Genomic DNA, 27,541 nt, shown 5'->3' with positions numbered 1-27,541 from the left:
TTAGCCGCTAGCATGGAATATCCCGAAGTCATGTAACGTTAACTCAATTTACTTTATTATTTATGTATGCAATTTATCACCTACACGTACACACACGTACACAGACACACGCACACACATACACATACGTACACACACGCACGCACACACACACATACAGTTTTGAGGTGAGTTCGGAGTGGGATTTCGTCGGGGCGGGGGGGGGGGGATTGTGTGTAAGGGGGTGTGTTTCGGCGTTGATGGCAGACTAAGCGCAGTGTTGGGAAGGCTGTATATTATGTATGTATGTGTATATAACATATATATATATATACACATATATATGTATATATATACACATATGTATATATATATACATATATATATATGTATATATATATATGTATATATGTGTGTATATATATATATATATATTGATAATCGGTGAATCGGTTTGAAGCTTTTTTCATTATTAAAACAAGATTTCTGATTGTTCTTAAATGTGGATATTTGCTTTGTTTCTTTGCTCCACATAACAAATAAATCATTAAAACTGAATTGTTTAGGTTTGTGGAAAAAAACAAGACATTCAAGAGCATCATCATTTCCAGGTTTGACAAACACTGATCAGGTTTTCTGTCATTTTATGGAGCAAACAATTTATTTTTGCGTTTGTTTCAGATCAATCGCGCATTGTCACCAACACTCTGACAGAGTGGCAACTGGCAGAGCTTATAGTAATATTTAAAGGTAAGAAATACCATTTTTTCCCCCCATCCACAGCATATCAATTCTGCACTACTCATAGTGATAATTTGGATAGTTATGGAGTTGACTGCATTCCTTTTTTGTATAAATTCTTATTAAATATAATTTCCTTTTTTTTATTTTTTATTTTTCCATAGGTGGGCTGCACACATTTTCAGAACATGTTTATTGTAATGATAGACCCTCAATCAATTTGTGGCTTCTTAGGTCACTTCAGGTCTGAATCCTTTTTTAAATTGTTTTCTGTAATGTGAGCTATATGCCATAACCATTAAGACTTAAAACAAAAAAAGTTTGGAATATTTTGTTATGTGCAGTGAAAGGTAGACTATTAAAGTTAAACATTTTGAATTATAAATGCACTTAGTCGATTTTTGGTCGAAATTTCAGGGCTTTAGTCGACCAAGAGTTTCTTTGGTTGATTACAGCCCTATCCGTGGTCTCATTCTTTCTTTAGAAGACGCTTTAGTGCTGTAATTAAGGGAATAACAGATGCATCAGATGAGCCGATCTCTTACGTTAACTGCTCAAAGGGAGAGAGAGAGAGAAGAGAGTGTCACGGGGAGTTCATAATCTGCTTTGCGCTGCAGCCAAGTTTCACTTTTGCGCAAAGAGACTTTCCAGCATTTAATAAGTGCTGTTCCACTGTGTCCTCACATCTTGTTAGAATCTTGTGGTGTTCCAAACTGATCTTGGACAGACTCTAAGCGGGTATAGACAGGCACATGCTGGCAAAAACTACGGCCAGCACCTAAAAGTAGGGCGTCAAATTTCTTATTATTTTCAGTATGCTCGGTCTGGGGTTGAGATTTCAGTCTGAAACCGCACAACTGATGAGAGCTTGAGTGAGGAGAGATTTCTATCCGCTCATTTACAGCAATTAGGAGGTTTTTGACCATAAAAACAAGTTAATGTATGTAAGTAGACCTCTATAACTCACATATGTGCGATAGGACCACTCTATGGGAGCTTTAAACACCACAAAGGCACTCACCTGCACAGAACATGTCAGAAGGACCAAATATAACATGTCAGAAGGTTTGAAAAAAAGCCTAAAGGGTGAATTATCCAAAAATGCATGTGACAGACAAAAAGCACTGTGTATAGGTTATTGTATTTGTTTGTTAAATCTGTTTCCTTGAGACAAGAGCTGCAACTAAAAATTATTTTTGTAATCGATTAATCTGTCGATTATTTTCTCAATTAATTGATGAATCCCTTGGTCCATAAAGTGTCTGAAAATTTTAAAAATGTTGATCAGTGTTTGTCAAACATGGTTGGTTCATTTATTGATTTATTTGTTATGTGGAGCAAAGAAACAAAGAACATATTCACATTTAAGAAGCTAAAACAATCAGAAATCTTGTTTCAAATATTTAAAAAAAAGTTTAGGCTAATAAAAACGAACGCTAAATAAATTGCATTGGTCTTTGAATGTATGCGATGTTAATTATATTCAACTGTTGTAATATTGAGATGAAAAAGAGAGATGAAATAAAGTTTTAAAGTTTGTTGCAAATGAGACTTGATTAAGTTGTCAGTTCATCTGTTGTAGTTAGACATCATTGAACTAAAGTAGTGTTTCTGTATAGGGTATCCACACACACAAAGCTGACAACATATTTTTCAGGATGTCCCATCAGTCTACAAAAATAAAAACATCTAAGGAAGCATGAATATTTGTGTTTAAATTTGAATTTAATTTTAAAGCAGTATTTTATTAATTAACTCCCATCTCCACAGTGCAACTATGTTCACATGGCAATGATGAAGTAGCTGTATTTGAAATCATTTAAACGTAAACAAAAAAAACTAAAGTCAGAAAACCAGAGGTGGGGGCAGCAGACTGATTGTGTGCAAAGAAAACATGGTCCGACATCACCAGTGAACCCTAAGAGACTCATTTCAAAGTCTTCCTTTGTGTCCATCTGTGACGCAGAAACTGATTTTTTTTGTATGAAATCAATCATTCTCCGGCTCTTGCCCTGATTATTGCACCGTGAAGAGATGGGGCGTGGTGACTTTGAATGAATTCACACTGAATTAAAATTAAATTATTATTGTTAGGATATCATACCACTCTATCCACATCATAAGAGCACACTGGACACGAAACCACTGACATGCCGCTCGTAAGCTGCACCACAGGCCTCACACACACACACTGTGACACAACAAACAGTGCAGCAGGGGTCCGTTTCACAAAGCAGGTTCAACAAACTCTGAGTCTAAAGGCCACATTATACTTCTCCGACTGCGTATGCGTTATCCGACTGCGTCACCACGGAGACGACTCGAGCCTTCATACTTCTGCGTCGTGGTGAAGGATACGCGATGCAATTTCCCGCCCGATCAGTAGGGGTCGCTGCGCAAGGTTGTTGTGCTTCTGGCTACAGTGAGCAATGGCGTCGAGAGAGAAAGAGAGCGAAAGACTGTTGTTGCTGAAACAGTGGCCGTTTCTCACTTTTCTGTGTCACGAAACGCAGTTTTAAGATAATTTGAGGCGAGAAATTGGCCATTTAGAGTCTAAACATGTGCTGTGTGTATTAAGATATGAAGTATTTATAGTTTGGCAGCGACGTTGTCGGCGGGGATGAGCTCCGCCTCTGTGGACACTCGGGTGCGCACTGTGAACCGGCACAGAGCAGCTTCGCTCGGCCTGTCCTGAGGACCAATCGCAGCTCTTGCCGTCTCCGTTGTCCCTTGACGGAGTGACGGACACTTAAAAAATATGTTGTGCAGTCGAAGACGACGCAGAGGCTCTTCGACAGGCTCTGCGTCGACGCAGAGTCTCTGCGTAACCTACGCAGAGTACTTTACGCAGGAGTATAAATTGGGCTTAACACTGAACTCTGAGTTGATCTACTCTGAGATAGGAAACTCTGAGTTTTCGGTTTCAGAACAGCTGATTTGAGTTAGTTTGTTCAACTCGGAGTAGTTTCACCTGAAGTTAAGCGCGTGCACGACAAGTCTAAAAAGACAGCATCAATGGAGCCCCGTTTCGACGAGTCACCATGGCAACGGGGAAGCGGAGGGCGTCGTTCTTCAGACGGCGTCGGAGAACACTGCTGCTGATGCGGAAGTTTAAATGTCGTCCTTTGCACAATCACAATAATATTACGTGGGGAAACTGCTTGAGTGGTAGACTATTAATTTATTTAATTTAGGTGTAATCCCCCGGGGGAGGAGCGCACTTGTCAGCAGTTTAAGATTAAACATAAAAACATTGTTCAAACAGGTAAGACCTCGGCATAATCTCATGGTATTACTTCATTTTGATCATGTTTTACATTGTAAAGTAAATAAGTGGCTGTTTGACTGTACAGTTGATTTATCCCAGTGCCTGCCCTGAGTAATTTGGTGCCCTAGGCAAGATTTTAGCTGGCGCCCCCTTGCATCGCAGCAGTCAATTTCACAATCAACTTTCATACAATCACACAGAACCTGCATGTGTAGTTAAGATTGTATTCCTTTGAGTAACAAATATCACACCAAATAAAAACTAAAGAAAGAAACAAGTGATAAAATTAAAAATACAAAATAAATAAGGCAAACATATTAAGCTGAACACTGCAAAAGAAAACAATTGACATAAAATGAATTAAAAATACTCTTAAGAACATTTTGCAGCAGAAGCAGTTCACGCTATCATTCTTTTTGGAGTACATCAGCCAGCTCCTTTCTATTTTTTGCCCATTAACTAAGACTCTTTTAAAAAAGTCATGTTGACACCTTCTCCCATCGTTGTTTTGGGGAAATGTGTAACCGTTCTTGTTTGAAATGGTCCTCTGAACTAACGCTCTTCTTACTTTGTCTATAAGAAGAGATGGCCAGTCAGCAGGGTCTATAGGTGCAGCCTTTAGTCCTGATGCTGTCACTGGGCTGTGCAGAGGTAGACGGGACAGCAGCACCTGATGCTGTGTTACTGGGGGTGGTACTGAAATATTTGAAAATGAAAAGTGCATCTGAAGAGAGAAGAGAAGTATATGTGACGACTACATGTTACATTTTAATAAAAAAACAGATGCTTGGTGTGCTATACATGAGACTAATATAGACTAATATTGAAAATGTGATGAGATTCATTCAACTTTATTGTCATTGCAATGCAATTCATTCTAACCAGATTGCAAAAACCAGTAAAGTGCAGTGAAATGAATATATGTTTATATAGCATATGAATGATATGGGAAAGCTAAGGTATGAAATATTAACAGTAATACACTTCAACTGCACTTTAACACTGATGTAAACTTTAACAAACATAAACCATTTATTAAAGCATTTTAACTGACATACAAGCAGGAAAGACACCTGTAAAATAACACCTGAACAGGCCTAACGTTAAGTTTCCAAACGTCCCTGATGAATTGAGGGTGGAGTAACATTAACACACGTCGACTCAGCTATTTATTGATTATTAAACAATGTTGCTATCGTCCGTAGTAAGCTAGCAAGCTAACACTCTGCTCCAACAACGGTAACTACGATGCATTAAACTATTAATTTCATGCACCTCATCACATTGACATTACTTTACCTCTATCTTTTTCATGCTTTTCTACCTCTTCTTTCCTTCTTTTCCTTCCTTGGGCGCCGGATGGCTTCAGTCTTTTGGACATAATTCCGATACAGTGTCATTAATCTTTTTCTTCGTCTCAGAGTCACGGTCCGGTCAGATTCAGGCAGCTGGACTCTTGACTCCGCCCCTCTTACAGAGGGCAGGTACAGAGCAACGAGCCAGGCACCCAGAAAAAGGCTTCTGCATTATAGTCTTTGCTATGACTTTATGTTGCTGTGGGCTTATATAATATTTTGAAATAATAGTAGTAATGACACTGGAAAAAAAACAAAACAGTAGGATCTATCTATCTATCTATCTATCTCTCTATCTATCTATCTATCTATCTATATATTTTATTTTTTATTTTTTATCCCCCGTTTTCGGCGCCCCCCCCACGGATGACAGCGCCCGTAGCATTTGCCTATACTGCCTTTGCCCAGGGCCGGCTCTGATTTATCCCCCACATAATGCTGTTTTCACACACATAAATTACTTCTCATTTATATCATGTTCAAGTGCTCTGCATCTCCGACGTTGTATAAAAAACTCCAATTTGTAAATAAAAAAAATAAAAATAAACGCAGCACAACAATATCTGCTGTGATGTGAAAGCACGACTTTGGTTGGTAATGTTGGAAATGTAAGGACTTTGTACATCCCAAATCAACGTGGAATTGAGCGCACATGCAGAGGTGCCAAACTCCTCCCTGTCCACGCTCCATTTACATATGCAAATCAATTTAAATAGGCCCTGCGGTTCACCTCTTTCATCAAATAACGCACTGAACAAAGGAAAGTAAAGGAATTTCACACAGTCTGAGCAAGAGATTCTAGTGAATGCATTATAGTCTTTGCTATGACTTTATGTTGCTGTGGGCTTATATAATATTTTGAAATAATAGTAGTAATGACACTGGTAAAAAAAAAAAAACAGTAGGATCTATCTATCTATCTATCTATCTATCTATCTATATATTTTATTTTTTATTTTTTATCCCCCGTTTTCGGCGCCCCCCCCACGGATGACGGCGCCCGTAGCATTTGCCTATACTGCCTTTGCCCAGGGCCGGCTCTGATTTATCCCCCACATAATGCTGTTTTCACACACATAAATTACTTCTCATTTATATCATGTTCAAGTGCTCTGCATCTCCGACGTTGTATAAAAAACTCCAATTTGTAAATAAAAAAATAAAAAAATAAACGCAGCGCAACAATATCTGCTGTGATGTGAAAGCACGACTTTGGTTGGTAATGTTGGAAATGTAAGGACTGATTAGGTTGTGTATGTAAATGATGGACTGTGACGTGAAACTAAAAAAGATAAGTGTCTGGAAATGCAAGAACATCTATGCACGGTCTGATAATCATCTACCGACGAATATTACATTTTCTGCGCAGTAATGCTGCACCTTCATCCACGGGATCACTGTCAAAAGGACATGCCATGGTAGTGAAAACAGTCTCCACCTGATATAACTTGTAATGTAGATGCAGAACAGACTTCAAAACTCTCCTGCTGACTGAATGAATGAGGAAATCAAATACCTTGTGTGGCTGAAAGAGGGTGGAGACAGAGAGAAACTCAAGGTTTGTTGAGAAAAACCTGCTCCCGACCAGGTTAGAGTATGTTACCATGGTAACTGACCGAGAGGTTAAGTTACCTCTCTCTGTGAAACAGGCTAGAGTTACTACTCTTTCTCTGGTTTGACTTACCTCCCTTTGTGAAACGGAAAACTCAGTCTCCCTCATTTCAGGGTTGACTCAGAGTTTTCACTAAACCTGCTTTGTGAAACGGACCCCTGGAAATACTATAGTATTTTCTCAGGAAATCCAAACACAAACTTGTTATTGTATGGAGTGTACTCCTGGGGCCTCATGTACAAAGACTTCCTACTAAAACTTGGCGTACGCCAAAACCCAGAAACTGTTGTACGCACAAATAAATTCAGATGTATCAAAGTGTGCGTACGCATGGATCCAAGCACGTTCCCTTTGTACATCCCAAATCAACGTGGAATTGAGCGCACATGCAGAGGTGCCAAACTCCTCCCTGTCCACGCTCCATTTACATATGCAAATCAATTTAAATAGGCCCTGCGGTTCACCTCTTTCATCAAATAACGCACTGAACAAAGGAAAGTAAAGGAATTTCACACAGTCTGAGCAAGAGATTCTAATGAATGAATGAAAATGCGCAGGAAGATTTTGTTTGGTACTCTCAACAGGGATAAATATGACAAAAAAAGACGTGAGTGGGAGCTTGTGTGTGAGTCTGTAAATGCCGTGGGATCCGAGCAGCGCACACACACACACACACACAGATTATAAAGAAATGGTCAGATCTCAAGGTGGAGGTGAAGTGGAGGGTTTCTGCTCACCGCCGAAGCAAAGTGACCGCAACAGGTCATACAATTAGCTGCTCACACATCGCTCGTGCATAAAGACGGCAGGATATTAAACACTTTGACTCGTGTTTAAATTTTTTATTTTTTTCTCACTATTAATGAATGCAGAAGTGCGCCGCGGCTGACATTTCCATCTTTACGCACGCTTTTACTGACATGGATGATGAACACAGGGAGACGATCAGGGGCTCGTTAGAAAGCTCTGTAGCTCTAATTTCCCCAGCAGAAAATAAAGAAAACCAAAAACATGATATTTGAATGCGCACATGCCCAAATATGCATTGAGCTGCTTTACATACGGGACAGTTAAAATAAACTATTATAAACTATTTACTCACCCAGAAGCCACCCATCGCGCACTGTGCCAGCCTCCAGCCTATTCCCACCATGCTGTTAGTCATAATGAGTGAGTCATACGTTGAACCAGACCACCTTACACGATGTTGGCTGCATTTGCGCATCACATATGATTTGAACATTGATGGAATGAAATGTTTCGTATTAACGTAAACAAATTATGTGACAACGCTTTTATAGCAATGTGTGTGCGGTCATTAGCTCCGATTACATTAGGGAAACCGGCTCTCGCTGAAAATTGCGCTTTAATGTTGGCCTGTTTAACAGCATTGTATGGGAGTTTGATGAACCTGGATGACATTCGGATGATTCCGTCCCACACAGCTGGCATGGCTCGGCTCAGAGTTGACTGGCACACTCCTGACCGCAATCGGCTTATGAGCCAATTATCATCGTTTGCAAGTAAATCCTTGCGTTCCCTAAGTACTCGCTCATGTCGGATTTCAGCATTTGCAAGGTGTTAATTGTTCATAAGTGTATCTCTGATGTGCACATCACTGTGATGACTGCTTGTTTTCACATTATTAACAGTTTCTCAGCATCACCACTAAGTGTTGCCAAAGGAACAATAGCTGTAGAAACGGGCGTACGCCAGCCATGAAGTTGGTGTGTGCACCGCACATTTCCACGGTCATTTCACGGGACGTACGCCACGTTTTTGTGCGTACACAACCTTTGTACATGAGGCCCCTGTTGTTTGTCCCTTTCACTTACAAAAAGCAACCCGACTGTGACATAAATGATTATTGAAAAGCAACCATGTTGGTTTTTAATGGGCTGTGCGGTGATGGTGTGGGTGACAACAATGGCCTTTGGTTATCCGTTTACTCGATACAGATTAAATTCCACTATTTTAATGCCTTTACAAATTTATTAACGCCTTGTGTATTTTCCACACCGTTTGTGTACAAACTGCACGTTACACAGAATATTTTTTATCCTTTATATACCCAGGTTAGTCTTATTGAGATTAAAATCTCTTTTACAAGAGAGGCCTGGCCAGGAGAATATAATGTGTTTTAACAATAAACCTCTAACAACAAAGTATTGAATAAAAATAATTGCTTTCAATTAAAAATAACATTTTTGCTGAACAAAAAAACGAATTTCTTGTTTCCAAATGAAAACTATAATGTGTAGCTTTTTCAAATAGACTACAACAGAAGGAATTAATGACATGATTACTATTAACAAACTAAACTTTACACTGTTTTATGCTTTGTTTTAGTTTGCATGCCATGTTTCAGGCCTCACTGCTAATCTGCTAACAATTTGAAACACAATGAAGTGGAAAAACAACTGCTGGAAACGGGACAACCGAGACAAACTTGATGTACATTTTTAGTTCTCTTATCACTTCGAACTGCGCTCGAAGGACACAGAAAACATAGGTGAGCTCACAGCTTGGCATCCACCTAATAACTGCACATTTTATTTTTAATATATATTCAACACTTATTTCTACTTACAAATATAAAGGCAACAGCTTAGTGGAGCTTTTATTGTCTGGCAACAAACTGTTTGCAATGTGATAGTCTTCATTTGGCCTGGATATTAACTGATACACATGTATTGGTTTACAAAAACTCACGTAGAGTAGAGAGGATCTGTTAGCAGCTGTACGTAAACAGACAGGATTTTATGTCCTGTACATACGCAAACAAAAACATTAAAAAAAAAAGAAAAGAAAGAGACACTGACACTCGATGTGGACACTGAATAATTTGTGGCTGTGCCTTTGTTTGACTGCTGCAGTCAGACGGCATTGTCGGCCACATCACTTGTGGGTCCGCTGCTGGTTTTTGTTGTTATGATGGCGGCGGACAGGCCGACATTTCATCAATTATCTGGTGTATGAACTCTGTTCCGAACAGAGTGAATATGAACATCGCCAGTGGCGAAAAGTTCAGTAATGGAGTTATTATATCTGTGTGCTATAGCACAATGAATGTTATTCTACTACTTTTGATTAGGGAATAAGTGATATTGATAATAATTTATAACTATTTATTATTTGAGGTTTATGATAACACATGAAACATCACACAATATGTCACAATTAAAAAGTTATTTTAGACTTTAATGACAATAATCATTGCAGTATTTATTTTTCTCAATAGTAATTTGACAAATGTTTAACAATATTGATAGGGATGAACGATATTGGACTTTTTGCCAATAAACCAATATGCTGATAACGGTATATAGACATTCATTTAGTCTCAATGTACATAATATTTTGCATAGTCAAGTCACAGCAGATGTAGATATACATTTTCTTCATTTTGCAATGTAAACATAAAAACAAGTATAACAGGGCGCCAGCATCGTCATATTTGCAAAAAGCCAATAATACGGTTTAAAGCCAATATCAGTTTCATTTAAATGCTTTCAATGTTTAACTTCCTTTTTTTTCCCACTCAGGATCAAAAATATGTCTTCAATTATTTAACATTTACAGCAAAACGTATCAATATCAACCGATTTAAAATGGTTTTATTGTAATAACCCTTTTGGCCATATACTATACATAACACAACACTCTAAAACGTGTGTACTACCTGTTATAGTGCGAGTTAAAACAGCGACAATACAACATTCCTCTTTTACCATAAAGGTTGACTTAAGAACAAGTAATTTCTTTTGGAGAGTTTGATCAGACTGTTTTTCTGGAGGTCAGTATTCTGTATTTCAGGACCTTAATACAAAATCCTGAAACTTGTGGTTATCGTTGTGTATCCTGGTGACAAGACCATGTTTTAATTATCAGCATTGGCCAGTTATTATTCACTAAATTGGCTGACGAGTTTTCATTTTCATATGTTTAACAGTTTTTGTTCTAGGTAACTTGATAAATGCAGCTAAATGTACTAAAACTAAAATGGTTTATACAAAGATTTTTAGTGTCCACGGTGACCTGCTTTGCATTTCTGTGTGCACTCACAGGGCTGCATTTACGGTCATTCTAAAAATGAGGATCAGTTTATTGTTTTTTTGAGCATGCGTACGCATCTTACTTTCCATTCCAGCGGGCAACAAATCTCTCTCCAGGAGTTTGCTGTCATTTGTGTCCTTGTATTTCTTGAGAACGGAGTTGTACATGTGTGGGCACTCTTCACATGACCTCAACCAAGTGTCCAAAGCTATGTTGACATGTGCAAAATGTCTTCATTCTGAAAAGATTTGTCCTGGTTCACATGGATGCAACATTAAATTATCCGATGCATCGCGCCTTCTGTCGAAAATTGACTATTTTGACATGTGCACTGTAGTCTAATTCTCCAGAAGCAGAAGCTTCACTTCAGTTTTACTAAGCTGATCCCATGGTAAACTAAATTATTAGTTATTATTATTTTTTGGAATGAAAATACAGCAGAAATAAATTGGAAAAAAATATGCCTCATTTACGTGGATCAGACGCTTCACAGCAGCAAACCAGGAGGTCATGATCATATTGACTGTATCGGATCATAATTTTTGTATTACGACTACTTGTGTTCCTGTAAACATGGCTATTGTCTCCTTGGATGAAGGAATAGAAAGTAGGCCTGGCAAACTCGATTCTTTTTAAGGATTCGGAGTATTCTGAGTCACTCACTTAAATGATCCGGGTTATGCGAGTCACTTGAGTCACTTGATTCACTTAGTCCTACTCAGTCCTAGCCCCATTGTCTCTAACCACTGAAAGCCACATTATACTTCTCCAACTGCGTAATGCGTTATCCGACTGCGTAACCACGGAGACACCTCGAGCCTTCATACTTCTGCGTCGTGGTGACGGATACGCACTGCAATTTCCCGCCCGATCAGTAGGGGTCGCTGTGCAAGGTTGTTGTGCTTCAGGCTACAGTGAGCAATGGCGTCCGAGAGAGAAAGACTGTTGTTGTTGAAACAGTGGCCGTTTCTCACTTTTCTAAACGTGCTGTGTGTGTTAAGATATGACGTATTTATAGTTTGGCAGCGACGTTGTCAGCGGTGATCAGCTCCGCCTCTGTGGACACTCTGTGCACACTGTGGTCGGCCTGTCCTGAGAACCAATCACAGCTCTTGCCGTCTCAGTTGTCCCTTGACGGAGTGACAGACACTTATAAATATTTCGTGCAGTCGGAGACTACGCAGAGGCTCCCCGACAGGCTCTCTGTCGACGCTTCGGCTACAGATCCACTCATGATAACGTAACCGACTGATTAGCCATCACCAGACCTTATAGTGTCTTGAAAGGCGCCTTAAATATAATGCATTATTATTATTATTATTATTATAGGAGCCCTTGTGGACACTAACATTACAACCAAGGCCAAATTGTTGTTCATATACTTTGTTTACCGGTTTTATTGAGTGGAGGGAAAATAAAATCTCTTTATCCCCTGTCCTGTTTTCTACACATAGGCCATTGCAAAACTAGTATCGATCGACAACAGAGCGTTGTCCTGTGCTGGAGCTGCAAGAGGAGCACCTACCTGTTCTCTGGATATGCAGGGTAACGAGGGTCTGCGGGGCATTTTACAACTGCCATAATAGCTGGTCGAAGTCTCCCCCAGTGACACACAGCTGGACCTCCTCCTGGGTCTGATCACCGGGACCTTTTCCTCCGCACTGGGACTCGCGCTCGCCGCCTCTCTCGACGACGGGTTGTAACGGTCAAACCTGAGCCCCAACAGGGAGCCACAGACCCCGGCTAAGCAGGCGAAGAGCGGCCTGAACAGCGCGGGCAGCCCGCTCAAACTTGTGAAAGACACGAGCCACACCACGCTGGCGAAGACCAGTATGAGCACACTGTGTTTGAGTTTGAGAGTGGGGATGAGCGTGAGCAGACCCACACATCCCAACACGAACAACAACCTGCCCACCATTTGCATCTGGTGCTGCTCCTCTCCCCATTGCAAGAACCGCAAAACCAAAAAATCCCCCAGGTAACACGACGCTGGCAGCGACACGAGCCAACATTTGCTGCCCTCCCTCTTTTCTCTCCGCAGGTAAAACGTTAGGAAGAAGAAAGCACATCCTATGCTGAACAGCGGACTGGTGGACTGCGAGAAGCCCCACAAAAAAGTCCGCAAATCCCACAGCGAGTCACTTTGCAAGCTCCTGGAAATGAGGAGAGAAAGCGCGAAAACGACAACCGCGCCCACGTAGTGGACGGAGACCTTCAACAGTTTTGAGTCCTCGTTGCAAAACCTGCACACGTTCACCAAAAAGCCCCACTTATGGTCCTGTTTGAGGGGGGTGACGCAGCTCTTCACATAGCCGTTCCTGAAGCCCTCTGGGCTGTTTACACTTCCAGCTCCGTCGTGGTGCCGTGTTTTACTGTGTAAAACCTCTCCTTCCTCCCGCGCAGCCATGGCTCAACTGTGGCTCCTCGTCTCCACTCTAAAGTCCCCCTCTGCTGCTGTTCACGCCGTGTTAACGCTCAACTACGTGACAGCGATTGCACTCCATGGTCACTCAAACGTGATCCAGCACTTGGACTAAAGAAAGAAGGCGAGATGTTGTTTTTACAGAAAGCCGGACTCTGTGTCGCCACCCACGGGCCACAACTGGCACCGCGGGGGCTGAGTAATAAAAGCAGCTCTCAGCTGCTCAATAAAAATACCACACAACCAATGACAATTTACATATTTCCGTTATGTCCTTTGAGTTTATTTACTATGTTTACACGTTCATGTAGAAGGTACTGAATTATAGCAGCATACCCCCCCCCCAAAAAAAATCCAAAATATTGCTCTCAAATTGAAGAAAAAACAGTCAAATGTAATCAGCAAACAAACATACAAACAAATCAAAATAAACACAACATACACATAAATATGCACCACATTAACAAAAAAAATAAATATCATCTTTACAAACAGTTGCAATGGAAGCAGCTTCTGTTTTTCCAGTCCAAACATGTCCAGCCTCTGATTGGTTGTTTCAGACACACGTGACCTATGATGTCAGAGTGTAACCCAGGAAGCGATGTTTGTTATGAGCTGATTTCATGGATAATACATCCATCGCTGATTTCTTTCACCATTGCACACATTATTCACTTAATTTCTGGTGTTATTTCATTGTGAATTTAAGAAATGTTCTTGGTAAATTCCACATCAGCAGATGTATATTACTAAGGGATATTGCTGATTTCCTGAGTGAATTTAAAGAATAATCAAAACGCTGTCATTATTGAAACCAAAATGAGTTAACTACACGATTTTAAGGATACATACATGTACATTATGTTGTTATGTATTATTGTCCTATTTTATTCTTTGTATTTTATTCATTTTAGTATGTTTATTTTTTTATTTTCTACATTCGATTTAATCATTCACATTTTTTGTTACCATTAACTACTATATTGCCTTACCTCTCTGTTCCACTAGATGGAGTACTTGCCAGATGTGTTTGTACAAATAATAATTTCCCCAAAACAGTTTTTGTTTGTTTGTTTGTTTGTTTGTTTTAAATACACATTTTAAAAAGACATAAAAACAATAAACAAATTATGTTTAGCCACCAGAGGTTGGAAATCCGTGATCTAACTTCACATCATTTGAAGTATTAATACCCCGCTCATTGTGTACTGTCAGTATTTGACATGAGTGACTCATTTTAAAAAGCACATACTTATGATCTAAATCACTTTTTTGTGATTGTATCTCTGAGTGGTGAACACTGTGTCCTTTTTTAATTTTGTTTGCTTTTTGTCTCTCCATCAGTTCAACGTCCAGCATGACAGTGTTTACTTAAGAGACATCAGTATTTATATGCACCATCCAACTATCAATTCTATGAAATATTTCCTCCTTTAAAGAAAAATACATTAACTTTCTGGCGAATCATACCTGGTCTTTTTTTACTCTCAAGTTAAATGAGAATTGAACAACAAACAGTATTGTAGCAAGTGTAAACATTATTCTTGTAGCTGTCAAGGCTCTGTGATGTAAACAAGTACTTTGTTTGTGACTGATTTGAAGCATAAATTCTCCTTATCATGACAACTCAGTGTGAATGTGTGGGCCCATGCACATACTTGCTTGCATGGGAGTTAATCAGTGCAAGGTTGTCTCTGAATCTGAATGGAGTCTATTGTAAATGTGTAGCCTTTTGGTACAATTGACAGTGTTGTCAGTTTGTGAAACTCACATGAAAAAAATGAACAGTAACCAAAACACAGAAATGTTTGAATGCATACCGACCTTCCATCTGTGTCGTTTGACCTTTATGTGAGTTTTGTAGGGTTAGATGGCCTAATGAACTCTTGATTGCATAACAGTTGATGTGCATCTAGTGTCACCAGGACTAAGCTTCCACTAGAGGGTGCTGCATACTAGAAAAGTCTATTGTACAATTTTGATGGCGTAATAAACAAATCAAAAACAGTTCAACCAAGTTCATGTCAATAATTTTTTTGTCAATGATGCACATGTGGAGTCAGTGGGAAACTGTAGCAAATACTGCACAAACAAATACACCTTTAAATGATGGAGGCTCTGAACAACTCTGAAAGTACAATGTGTGTGTCCGAATAAACATGCAATTAAATAAAATCAATTGTTTCTAAAGGAGTGCCTTTCTAGTGGAGAAAAGTGACGCAGTGCCCTATAAGATGCCGTTGCAACTTCTTTTCCTATGAGCGTCCTTCCAATCATTATGAATTGTTATTAATGTCATGATGAATTTGGCTTTTGAGGGAATAATGTTTTGTGCTGTGTAGAAAATGTCCATATCAATGATAGAAAGTGATGCTGTGCTGTAAAGGATGCCCCTCTATACCTGTGTAAAAAAATGTGGGAAAATATCTTTAGAGGAAAAATGTGATGATCAGAAGGTGCACTTATAGAATAAACTTCGGTACTGCTGCCTTTTTGAATTAAAACTAATTTACCGTTATCCCAGTGAGAAAACACTATGAGGTTTTCAAAAAAAAGACAAAAAAAAAAATCATACACGCCTAGTTTAAATTTTTGCCCCTGTCCTTACAAATGTCTGTGCACACCTGTCAATAAATACGTCACAAGTAAATTTTATGATTAGGACAGGGATTGTAAATACTGTACATAAGGACATAACGTAATAAAACACATTTGAATGCACACATTAAGTCATGTTTGTTAGTTTTGTTTTCTTTAAATGGCGAGAGAAACACATAAAAAAATCAACTCTCATCTGCTAATGAATTGTTTTTAATGCGCCTTTAACCTATTCTTATGTTTGAACCTTCGGACGCACGGTAGCAGTGATGTGGCTCTGAAAGTAGTCTTCCACGTCACTAGGAAGTAGTGGAGAGACCGCTCGGCCGGAGGAGGCTCTCTTTTTACGGATGTAAATATCCAAAACTGGATAGCGAAGGTCACTTCGGAGGGTAGAAGTCGTGCACCCGGGTAGGTTATGTAGCGTGGTTTTGATTAACACGAGTGATGTATTGTTTCGTGAACCGTGAGAAATGTTAATACACAGCGAACGCCACTGTCCTCCATTTCATTGCTGTCCAGGGCAGAAGCTAACTTGGTGTTAGCTAGCGTTAGCTTGTTAGCCGGTAAACCTGTGTGGTAATTTAATGTAATTCATCAATTGTTTACAGTGGTTGACTTAACTGAAACGTTGCGTTTGACTTGATGTTTTGCTGCATGGCTGTTAATGCTAAGTTTAATGTATTTGCTCGCGCAGTCAAAGGATTTTAGTCATATTAGCTGGCGCTAGCTGCTGTGCTGTGCCGTGCAGTGCCGTGCTTAGGTTTTTTCAGTTGAAAGCAACAGAAAATGTAGAAGAAACAAATATTGACCGCCAGTCATTTAAAGTGTTGTAGCCTGTGTACAGGTATATCATTTGTCACGTATGTCATACTTAAAATATGTATTCACAAGTAGCAAAGCTAACAAGGCCTATATAACATGAACATATGTGTTTGTATGTATTTATATTAAAGATTTTGACTGCGCGAGCAAATACATTAAGCATTAACAGCCAGGCAGCAAAACATCAAGTAAAACGCAACGTTTCAGTTAAGTCAACCACTGTAAAGACTTTGTAAAACTCAGTAAATGTTTATTGTTTCTTATGCTAGTTTTGTTTGGCCCAATAATTACCACAAAGGTTTACGTTTATGTTGACCATACCTGAAATTATAGGAAGAAGAAGAAAAATCAGAAGGCCAGACTGACAGAAACAACGACTGAGACTTAGAGGTTTTTTATTTTGGATTTATTTAAGAGGCTTCATTAAACAGGCATCACTGCTGCTTTACAAACACACCAATCAATCTAATTCAGTGGGATTTCTGTGCAGAAGTATTTGTTTTGTGTTCTATGCTGCTCAAATATTTGGATGTACTGAGATGGTGTATGTACGAGCAGTTGTGTAAACCATTTATTAATCCTGCTTTATTCTGTTTCTCATAGGTGTCATCCTGTCAACTTTCATTGGGATTCTGCTAAAATAGTACTAAACCCAGCAGCAAAATGATGGCTGCAGAGAATGTCTGTTACACGCTCATCAATGTTTTATCTGACTCAGAGCCCCCTTCTGAAGTCAGCCTCAAAACAGATCTAGGTAACTATTAGGGCTGCAACAATATGCTTTTGTCATGAATCACTATGTATTCCAATTCAACAGTATCAATAATTATGATTTTCTTTTCCTCCTTAAACCAAAATAGAATGTACATAGTTGTGCTGTTAAATAGATTTTTGAAGAATTTGAATGATTGACTAATGAAGTATTGGACATATTCCAATATTTATTTGGAATATGTCCAAATAAAGACATATTCAGCAAAATATATTAGATTTTTTGCTGCAATTCTGTATAAACAATAATGCATCTTTGGAGCAATGCTTGACACAACATGTTCTTAATAACAACCACAGAAAAGGGGGAGATCAAGGCAAAGACTGAAGCCCTGAAGAAGGTCATCATCATGATCTTGAATGGTGAGAAGTTGCCAGGATTACTGATGACCATCATCCGCTTCGTGCTGCCACTTCAGGACCACACCATAAAGAAGCTCCTGCTGGTTTTCTGGGAGATTGTTCCCAAAACAACCCCAGATGGAAAGTTGCTTCAGGAGATGATCCTAGTCTGTGATGCTTACAGAAAGGTAAGCTAACTAACAGACTGTGATCAACTTGAAAGATGTATTTACTTATTCTGTACAAATTTAACAGTGAGACAGATGTTCCTGTCACACACAAATATTAATGAGTCATATAGAGAGTATAAAATTGGATTGTTAGAGGGTATTTGGTGCACATTGTGCCTCTCCAACAAAGCTAAGGGCTTGCTATTTTTAGAAAGGGAGACTCCAAAATGCACTTGCTGCGGAAACCTTACATGCGCTCACTGCTGATTCTAATGGGTACTACTTTAATAGGAATCTATGAGTTGCACCATAGACTGTGTTTCCATCATGTTATAATTCGGTTTGGTACATCACAGTAAGGTTTAGAATGGTAAAGCCCTTGGTCAGGCTTGCATTTCGACTGAGAACAGTACCTTTACTTGGTACGCAAGTAACAACAACATTGAATGCAACGCAACGGACAACAATGGAGCATCCAGTGGCTCTTTTTTTGTTTTGTTTGTCTCAACAAGATGTCAAGCTTTATATGAGTATAAACAGTGGCTGTTTGCCCCGTCTTCCATGGGATATTTATTCAGATCGCAATGGAGTGATTTTTTTCTGTTGTCCAATCAGCTGACTGGGGTGGGGTGAGCCAGTCCCTGACCCTGACAATTTTACTCTGGTACCCCATAAAATGGAACAGTTGGGGCTGATTATTTTGGTACTATTCTTTATGGAAATGAAAAGATTTACTATAAAACTATACATTTCGAGTAGGTAATAACTCTTCAATTGTTAATTTTACACCCCACGTTCAAAATAATATTGAATTTCAAATAAAAGTGACAGCCCTAGTTGTGAGACTGCTGAAGCCTCATCAATTCCATACAGTTCAACAGTCATTTTGTGAACTCTTTCTTGAACCTGTAGGACCTGCAGCACCCCAACGAGTTCATCCGCGGCTCCACTCTGCGTTTCCTGTGCAAGTTGAAGGAATCTGAATTACTTGAGCCTCTCATGCCCGCGATCCGCGCCTGTCTGGAGCACCGTCACAGCTACGTGCGCCGCAATGCTGTCCTGGCCATTTACACCATTTATAGGTACAAACTCTTCAGCCACCATTTTTAACCCCATGTTTTATTGAACAAGAAATGAATTACAATAATTTGTTTTAGGAATTTTGAACATCTCATCCCGGATGCTCCTGAGCTGATCCACGATTTTCTTGTTAATGAGAAAGATGCCAGCTGTAAGAGGAATGCTTTCATGATGCTGATTCATGCAGATCAGGTTTGTTTCTTCTACCACCGTGTGCAGATATTTAAACATGTATATCATGTTTATAATGGTTAAACACACCATTGTCTTGTTCACTCTGTACAGGATCGAGCTCTGGATTACCTCAGCACGTGCATTGACCAAGTGCATACCTTTGGTGACATTCTCCAGCTGGTCATTGTGGAGCTGATTTACAAAGTGAGTCAAGGCTTTTTAATCAGAACTGCATCCTTTCAGAGTAGCCATTTTCATGTGTGACCTTGAGCTCTTTTTGTTCTGTCCGTTAGGTTTGCCATGCTAACCCCTCTGAGCGTGCCCGGTTTATCCGCTGCATCTACAACCTGCTGCAGTCCTCTAGTCCGGCTGTTAAGTATGAGGCTGCTGGCACTCTTGTTACCCTCTCCAGTGCTCCTACAGCCATTAAGGTACATCAGATGGATGCTAATTTTGTGTGGATCATTTATGGTTATAAAATTATTAGGGCTGTCAAAAGATTAAATTTTTTAAACAGGGTAGCTGTGGATTAATCACGATTAATTACCATTCGTAAATATGAAAAATCAAATTTTCTCTTTATATTTTTGTAGGAATCGAGAGCGAACTAAAGTTTGTGAAAATATAAATTTAAGAACAATAAAATACTGTAAATAACTTGTTAAAATATATACAAGCTTAGTAAAAAAATAAACATTACATTGTAAAAAACCCACATTATAAGACAATAGAAATAAATAGAAAAAATAAAATGCTGTAAAAAAACTGCATTGCACTGTAAATAACTCACATTATAAACAAAATATAAAGTATAGAAGTTAAATAGTTTTCTTACTAAACCCACAGCAGGAAATTCCTCATCAGCACCTTTGAAGAACTGCTTCTACTAGTTAGCGTTAGCATCAGCTAGCATTCTGACGCTAATGTTAGCTGCTGTCTGTCCCCGTTAGTTAGACAGTGACTGTTAATGTTATGATTATATCATTATCTGCGCCAGCAGTGCCACTTACAACTGTGTGTCTTTCTTTCTTTTTTCTTCATCCTCCTTTTTTCTTCCTCTTCTAACTTCCTGATTGATAACGCCTCTTCATTTTCCTTCAGCTTCACACAGGTTAACGTGAGGAGACGTGGGGCCCCCTAAAGGGGGGTTTCCGACCGAGATGTCATTGCAAATCAACCATTGTTGTTTAAGGGAGACGGGGATGCGGCTGGTCACTGATGCATTTAGGCTCCGAGTGTCGGGTGCCCCCTATCGGCTCGGGGCCCCAAGCAGTTGCCTGTCTTGCCTGTTCATAAACTGCACGTCTACTCGTAGCGCAATGAAAGTGAGACAGTGCATTAAAAAAAATGTACGCGTTAATTCCATAAATTAATCATCCTGCGTTAACGCGTTCATTTTGACAGCCCTAAAAATTATATTATATTTCACTCAATAGCAGTGATATTGTTGGTTTAATACAATCCGTGCATTCTTCAATGGTCTCCAGGCTGCTGCCCAGTGCTACATTGATTTGATTATCAAGGAGAGTGACAACAATGTGAAGCTGATTGTTCTTGATCGCCTGATTGACCTGAAGGACCATCCCACCCATGAACGTGTACTCCAGGTTCTTTAAATTATGTCTTATGTTTTTGTTTTGCTGCTAAAGTCTAAGATAAATAAAGAACTATATGTAGTTCTACAAAAAGTATCAGGTTTCTCCACTGAATGTTAAGACATAAGGTGGTTGTTGCCCATGTTTGTTTTATCCAGGACCTTGTCATGGACATCCTGCGTGTTCTCAGCACTCCTGACTTGGAGGTCAGAAAGAAAACCTTGCAGCTGGCACTGGACCTTGTCTCGTCTCGTAATGTAGAAGAGGTCAGTGGCATGCAAAGTATATCGATGTTTTGTTGTTATTTTCCTGTCTGAGGAAACATAGAACCTTTCAAAAGGGGGAAAATGGGATAAACCTCAGGAAGAGCCACAGGAGAGGGATCTATCGCTCCTTAAAATCTGATTTCACAAGAACAGGAAATCAGTGAAGAGAAGCTAAGACTGAAGTGATATGTTCAAATGTCTTAGTTTTACGAGTGACGTCTCTTCCTTTGCAGTTGGTGATTGTTTTGAAGAAAGAGGTCATCAAGACAAACAACGTGACAGAACATGAGGACACTGATAAATACAGGCAGCTGTTGGTGCGAACTCTCCATTCTTGCAGTGTCCGCTTCCCTGACATGGCAGCCAATGTCATACCTGTGGTAAGCTTCCTATTATCGCTCTATTAAAGGTCCCATATTATACCCTATTAACCCAAGTTAAACTAGGTCCTGGTGCCCTAATGAACATGTCTGTGTCATGCTTTAGTCAAAATATCATAAGGATGAAGCACAATAGCAGTTCAATAACCTGCCAAAACAGCCTTTTTCAAAACGCTCGGTTTTGTGCCTGGTCATTTACATATGAATGAGACCCAGGTAAACACACTGCTTCCAGGGGAGTGTCGATCTAACTTACTATCCACAGCCATACCGCCGCCACTTATCACCTATGCGATCATAAAAACATTAAAATCAAAGAAAACCGATTAATGCGCCGTGCGGCGTGTATGTAAATTCCCATGCTAGAAAAAGACCCTGAACGCACCAGTGTAACTGCGACTGAAAGTGACGTGTGTGGATCAACAACACGAGGAGAGAACGTGGAAACACGACAGAAAGGCAGCCTTTGGTTGAGAAGAAATGTAGGACAACATCTACATCTTTCTGCAGTGCTTTCAAACGCGTGCTCATATTACCGATCCACACATGCCACTCGCTAACCTTGAGTTTGTACTGGTGCGTTCAAGGTGTCCCTCCAGCATAGGAATTTACACACACGACCAACAACAAAGGGCTTGTGAAGCTTGTGAACATTTTTTTCATAAATAAAATATATCCACTGGACACACAAGTCCTCTGAGGCTAGAAGTTTGTGTAAAACACTGTGCTCTGCTGTGCAGCCACTCTTCCGACCTCGCCTGCAGTCTCGTATTTCACAGGGACAAGGGGGAGCTACGGTGGAGCTGTGAAGTACTCTGCCTGGCGGGGTGCTAGCATTCACGGTGAAATGTACGCACTGTCGTCACTTGGTCGGGAGGTTAAAACATCGCGTGTTTTATCGCCTATACTTAGACAAAGTGGAACCACTAAAACATGACTGAGTCTTGTTTTTTCACATTTTGGGGACTGGTATGGCCCCCTGAGTCCCAAATATAAGTACTAAAAGATTAAAAAGTTGATTTTGCACAATAGGAGCCTTTCAAACGTCTATGTGTCTGCCTGGGTCTGGGTTGTTTTGATGCGTCACTGTAAGATATGGGTACTGCATTATTTAATGTTAAATTGAAGGGAAAATACTCATAAGTGCTTGAAAGAGCCAACATTATGCCATATATATATATAACATATTGCCCTGATCAACAGCTGATGGAATTCCTAAGTGACACCAACGAGGCAGCTGCTGCTGATGTGCTTGAGTTTGTGCGAGAGGCTATTCAGAGGTTTGACAACTTGAGACCCCTCATCATTGAGAAGATGCTGGAGGTCTTTCACGCTATCAAAACTGTCAAGTAAGTCTCCATAAGCGCATGTACTGTGAATAATATTCAGTGTCCTAGTTTAGTTTATATCTAAATGTTTTTTGTTTTTTTTGATTGAGATAAATGTTGCATGCTTACTCTTCTGTTGTTCATTATTATAATTTTGGCTTCCTCAAGGCTTTATACTTTTTTTTTGCTAAACATGCTGTCCCAGTCAGATCATTCAGAATTGTGGTATCTCTGACCACTTTATTGTTAATACACAGGATCTACAGGGGAGCGCTATGGATCTTGGGTGAATACTGCAGCACAAAGGAAGACATCCAGAGTGTCATGACAGAAATACGAAGATCCTTGGGAGAGGTATGTTTGTCTATTGTTGTTATGTAGCATGAGCTAAGCAGTGTCGTAATAATCGCCACAAATATGTGATATCTGTATTATCCTGGACAGATCCCAATTGTAGAACATGAGATAAAGAAAGAGACAGGAGAGGTGAAGGCAGAGGATGAAGTGAGTGCAGCTCCAGTCCAGAAGCTGGTGACGGAGATGGGCACCTATGTGACGCAGAGTGCACTCAGCTCATCCAGACCCTTGAAAAAAGATGAAGACAGGTAAACATTGCACATTATGCTGAATAGTCATTTTGACTCCATAATATTTTATTGATTTAAAACAAGGTTTACTCTCCATCCTAACCAATAAACACTGATTTTATTGTTCCAGACCTCCACTTAGAGGTTTCCTGATGGATGGAGATTTCTATGTGGCAGCTTCCTTGGCAACCACTCTAACCAAAGTGGCCTTACGCTATGTTGCTATTGTTGGAGAGAAAAGGAGACAAAATGTAAGATTCCCTCTCTCTTAAAGGTATTATCCTCTGCCAAACATCTGCCATGTTTTTCTAATCCCTCTTCTGATGCTGCCTCCCTTAGTCCTTTGTTGCAGAGTCCATGCTAATCATGGTCACTGTGCTGCACCTGGGCAAGTCCTCGCTGCCCAAGAAGCCAATCACAGACGACGACGTGGAGCGCATCTCACTTTGCCTGAAGGTCCTCTCGGAGTGCTCGCCACTTATGAATGACATATTCAACAAGGAGTGTCGCAAATCCCTGTCACATATGCTGGCTATCAGACTGGAGGAAGAGAAGTTGTCACAGAAGGTAATGACAGTTCACCGCTGAATTCAGCATCAGTACAATTCATAATCTCTTGACTGTAAGGCACAAATATATATAGAAAAACATTGTTTTCTGACCACAGAAAGAGTCTGAGAAGCGTAACGTAACAGTCCAGGCAGACGACCCCATCTCCTTCGTGCAGCTGACGGCCAAAAATGAAATGACTTCTAAAGAGGACCAGTTCCAGCTCAGTCTTCTGGCTGCTATGGGCAACACTCAGCGGAAGGAGGCTGCTGATCCCCTGGCTTCCAAACTCAACAAGGTACAGCATGAGTCTGGAGATGCAGTTGAAATTAATGTTTTTTGTTTGAACATTAACATAAATTAGATTTTGAGGTTTTTGATTTCCATTGTAGGAAGAAGCAGTTTTGAATTTGTAAAAATAATCTCAGATTTAGTTGATGAATCAGACTGAAGTTACTGGTAGTTCCTTTTTTAAATTTACACTACCGTTCAAAGGTTTGGGGTCAGAAAAGCACTTTTATTATTGAACATAACATTAAATGAATCAGAACTACTCTTAACATTGTTAATGTGGTAAACGACTATTCTAGCTGCAAACGTCAGTTTTTTTTTTATTTGGGGGGGGGGGGGGGTTTTGCCTTTATTTGATAGTATGTAGTAGAGATAGACAGGAAGGGAGGCAGAGTGACAGGGAATGACATGCAGGAAAGGGCTGCCTGATTTGAGGACCGAAGCCGCTACATGGGGCGGCCGCTTTATCCACTGTGCCACGCACCGCCCCAAACGTCTGGTTTTTAATGGAATATGTACATAGGTGTATATAGGCCCATTTCCAGTGTTCTAATGGTACATTGTGTTTGCTAATCGTGTTAGAAGGCTATTGGATGATTAGAAAACCCTTGTGCAATGATGGTAGCACAGCTGAAAACAGATTGAAACAGATAGTGAATTCCTTGTCTTCCACATCAATGGCTTTAAAGATTTTAACAATTATTATTTATATTTAGATGTCATTTCAACTGATCATTAAATTCTTCTTGTTGTTGTCCACTTTGTCCAGGTGACTCAGCTTACAGGCTTCTCAGACCCAGTGTATGCTGAAGCCTACGTTCATGTCAACCAGTATGACATTGTGTTGGACGTGCTAGTGGTCAACCAAACCAGTGACACGCTCCAGAACTGCACCCTGGAACTGGCCACTTTAGGTGAGTCTCACCACACTGGAGAAATCTACAGGTTCTCTTCTAAAGTAAATCTGATTCTGAGTTGATGATTGCATCTGTGTTGCTTTATCATGAGTCTTATTTTTCTACAGGTGATCTCAAGTTGGTTGAGAAGCCTTCGCCTCTGACTCTGGCTCCACATGACTTTGCTAACATCAAGGCCAACGTCAAAGTGGCTTCTACCGAGAATGGCATTATATTCGGCAACATTGGTGAGAGTTATGTTTCATCATGTTGTGTTTGTTTCGCTGTGTTTTCCTTAATTGTGATGCTTTCTGCGCCCGTCTCGACAGTTTACGATGTGTCGGGAGCTGCCAGCGACAGAAACTGTGTCGTGCTCAGTGACATTCACATTGACATCATGGACTACATTCAGCCGGCCTCCTGTACTGACGCAGAGTTCAGACAGATGTGGGCAGAGTTTGAGTGGGAAAACAAGGTGGGCTTTGCATTTGTATTTTGTTTGTTTTTACTATTATACATTGTGATGTACATTCAAATCATATATAATGGCACTTAATTGAAAACAATAGAAGATGGCAGCTCAAATGGTGTTTGTTTTTATAGGTGACTGTAAACACCAATATTACCGACCTGAACGAATACCTCCAGCACATCCTCAAATCCACCAACATGAAGTGTCTCACTCCTGAGAAGGTTGGTAACGGAGCAATAATGGTAAACTAGGTTTTAAAAGTAGTGAGCATAAAAGATAAATGAAGTATTGTGTCACACAGCAAGTCTTTCTGTCTGTCTTTAAAAACCAGGCTCTGTCTGGCTTCTGTGGCTTCATGGCCGCCAACCTTTATGCTCGTTCTATCTTTGGAGAAGACGCTCTGGCTAATGTCAGCATTGAGAAGCCCATCCACCTGGGGCCTGACGCACCTGTCAACGGACACATACGCATCAGAGCTAAAAGTCAGGTGGGTCACAACTGCTTCGCCACAACACCAAGGCCTTGTGTAATTCATTTGCAGAGGATATTTAATCAGGGGTGTGATTTTTCCGCTTTTTTCTCGGCCTGAAAATGAGCCTCACGTGAATCATGCAGATCTGCAGAGTTTTCTTGGGGGGCTGTCATGATTAAAAAACTATATTATTAGTGCTGGGCCCGTTAACGGCGTTATAACGCATGACGAGTTTCCATGACGACTGACCGGATAAAGACGCGCGTCACGTCATGTTTTACGTGCCTCCCGATTGTTAGAATGAGTTTTACGTGCCGTGGCACCGGTGAATATTGTCTGGTTTCTTTGCTCCATTTGACCAAAAAAAAAACTGGGTTCCAGGTTTGATGAACACTGATCAACATTTTTTAACAGATTGATTCTAAAACTAAACAGTTTATTTCATTAAACACTGAAAAGACATCTCTAGCAGTGTTTCTTTGACAACCACTTTTACTTCAAGAAGGAAATTGTGGCACTGAGGCCATCTCTGCCAAGATGAAAGTCTCTGTGAGTGAAAGAGCATTTACATTTTTTTAACATGGTTTAACTCTCTTCCATGTTGGCTACTGCACTTTATTTTAATTTTTGAAACGATACAATGCCGTCGCGTCATGGTAGGTGCACTGTATATTTTCCCTTTTTTTGTCCTTTGCCAATCACACCTTTTCAATGCAATACCTCATTGAAAGATTTGTGCTTCAATGACCTTATCAGTTTGTGTTCACTCTGTTAATATATAACATCGGTGTTGCAATAACTCCTCTCACCTTTGTTCCACAGGGGATGGCCTTGAGCCTCGGCGACAAGATCAACCTCTCGCAGAAAAAGACAAACGTCTGAGACAACTCTGATCCAGCTCCTCCTGCTGACACATTTTACAGCCTTTTCATCGTTGCAAATTAAGAACTATGTGATCAGTTGCTTCTGTGCTGTTTTTTTTTTGTTTTTTTACATCACTTCTGTCTAAAATTACATCTCTGTAAGTTTCCCGTCTTATTTACAATAAACAAATGTATTCAAAGAATGAGAAAAGTTAACATTTCCTGCTGTATTCATTGAGTCATGGCTTTTAATGCAGGTTTATATGTAAGTTGTTAAGCTCACGTTGTTGTGTAAGATAGATCTAATTGTATTGTTTGTGTTACTAGAACTTTTGTTGTGTAATCATACAGAATATTTTTCATTGACTACTAATGATTATGTAACTGCTCAAAGGGTGTGGTTTGTTAGAATGACTCAGTGTCGATGACTGAATAAGAAAGTTTTCAAA

The 27,541-nt window shown here is 39.9% G+C and overlaps 2 protein-coding genes across 3 annotated transcripts in view; one reads left to right on the top strand and one right to left on the bottom strand.

Annotated features, from left to right (window-relative positions):
• pde3b (phosphodiesterase 3B) overlaps positions 1-13,418 on the bottom strand; it is a gene marked incomplete at both ends in the record, with an annotated part of 120,376 nt that extends 106,958 nt beyond the window's left edge. The window contains one exon of the mRNA XM_083901033.1: positions 12,537-13,418. Coding sequence (XP_083757159.1) covers positions 12,537-13,418 — 882 coding nt within the window. The remainder of the gene's footprint in view (positions 1-12,536) is intronic.
• A 2,907-nt stretch (positions 13,419-16,325) lies between these two features.
• Positions 16,326-27,298, top strand: copb1 (COPI coat complex subunit beta 1). Of its 2 annotated transcripts, none has more exons than XM_083900657.1 (22): positions 16,326-16,442; positions 17,460-17,610; positions 17,928-18,157; positions 19,052-19,221; positions 19,297-19,411; positions 19,505-19,597; positions 19,687-19,824; positions 20,881-21,000; positions 21,147-21,254; positions 21,488-21,634; positions 22,838-22,983; positions 23,220-23,316; positions 23,407-23,567; positions 23,680-23,800; positions 23,889-24,116; positions 24,217-24,396; positions 25,159-25,303; positions 25,414-25,533; positions 25,615-25,760; positions 25,889-25,978; positions 26,089-26,244; positions 27,052-27,298. In XM_083900657.1, the coding sequence occupies exons 2-22, from the start codon at positions 17,520-17,522 to the stop codon at positions 27,109-27,111; spliced, it is 2,862 nt and encodes a 953-aa protein (XP_083756783.1). In that variant the 5' UTR covers positions 16,326-16,442; positions 17,460-17,519; the 3' UTR covers positions 27,112-27,298. The 2 variants fall into 2 exon arrangements, with proteins under 2 accessions (XP_083756783.1, XP_083756782.1); XM_083900656.1 differs by having other exon boundaries at positions 25,889-25,999.
• Positions 27,299-27,541: the final 243 nt, after the last annotated feature.

Source organism: Microchirus variegatus (assembly GCF_963457635.1).
Source record: "Microchirus variegatus genome assembly, chromosome: 14".
Lineage (NCBI taxonomy): Eukaryota > Metazoa > Chordata > Actinopteri > Pleuronectiformes > Soleidae > Microchirus > Microchirus variegatus.
Note: the sequence above shows the minus strand (reverse complement) of the source record. Positions and strands in the feature narration are given on the sequence as shown.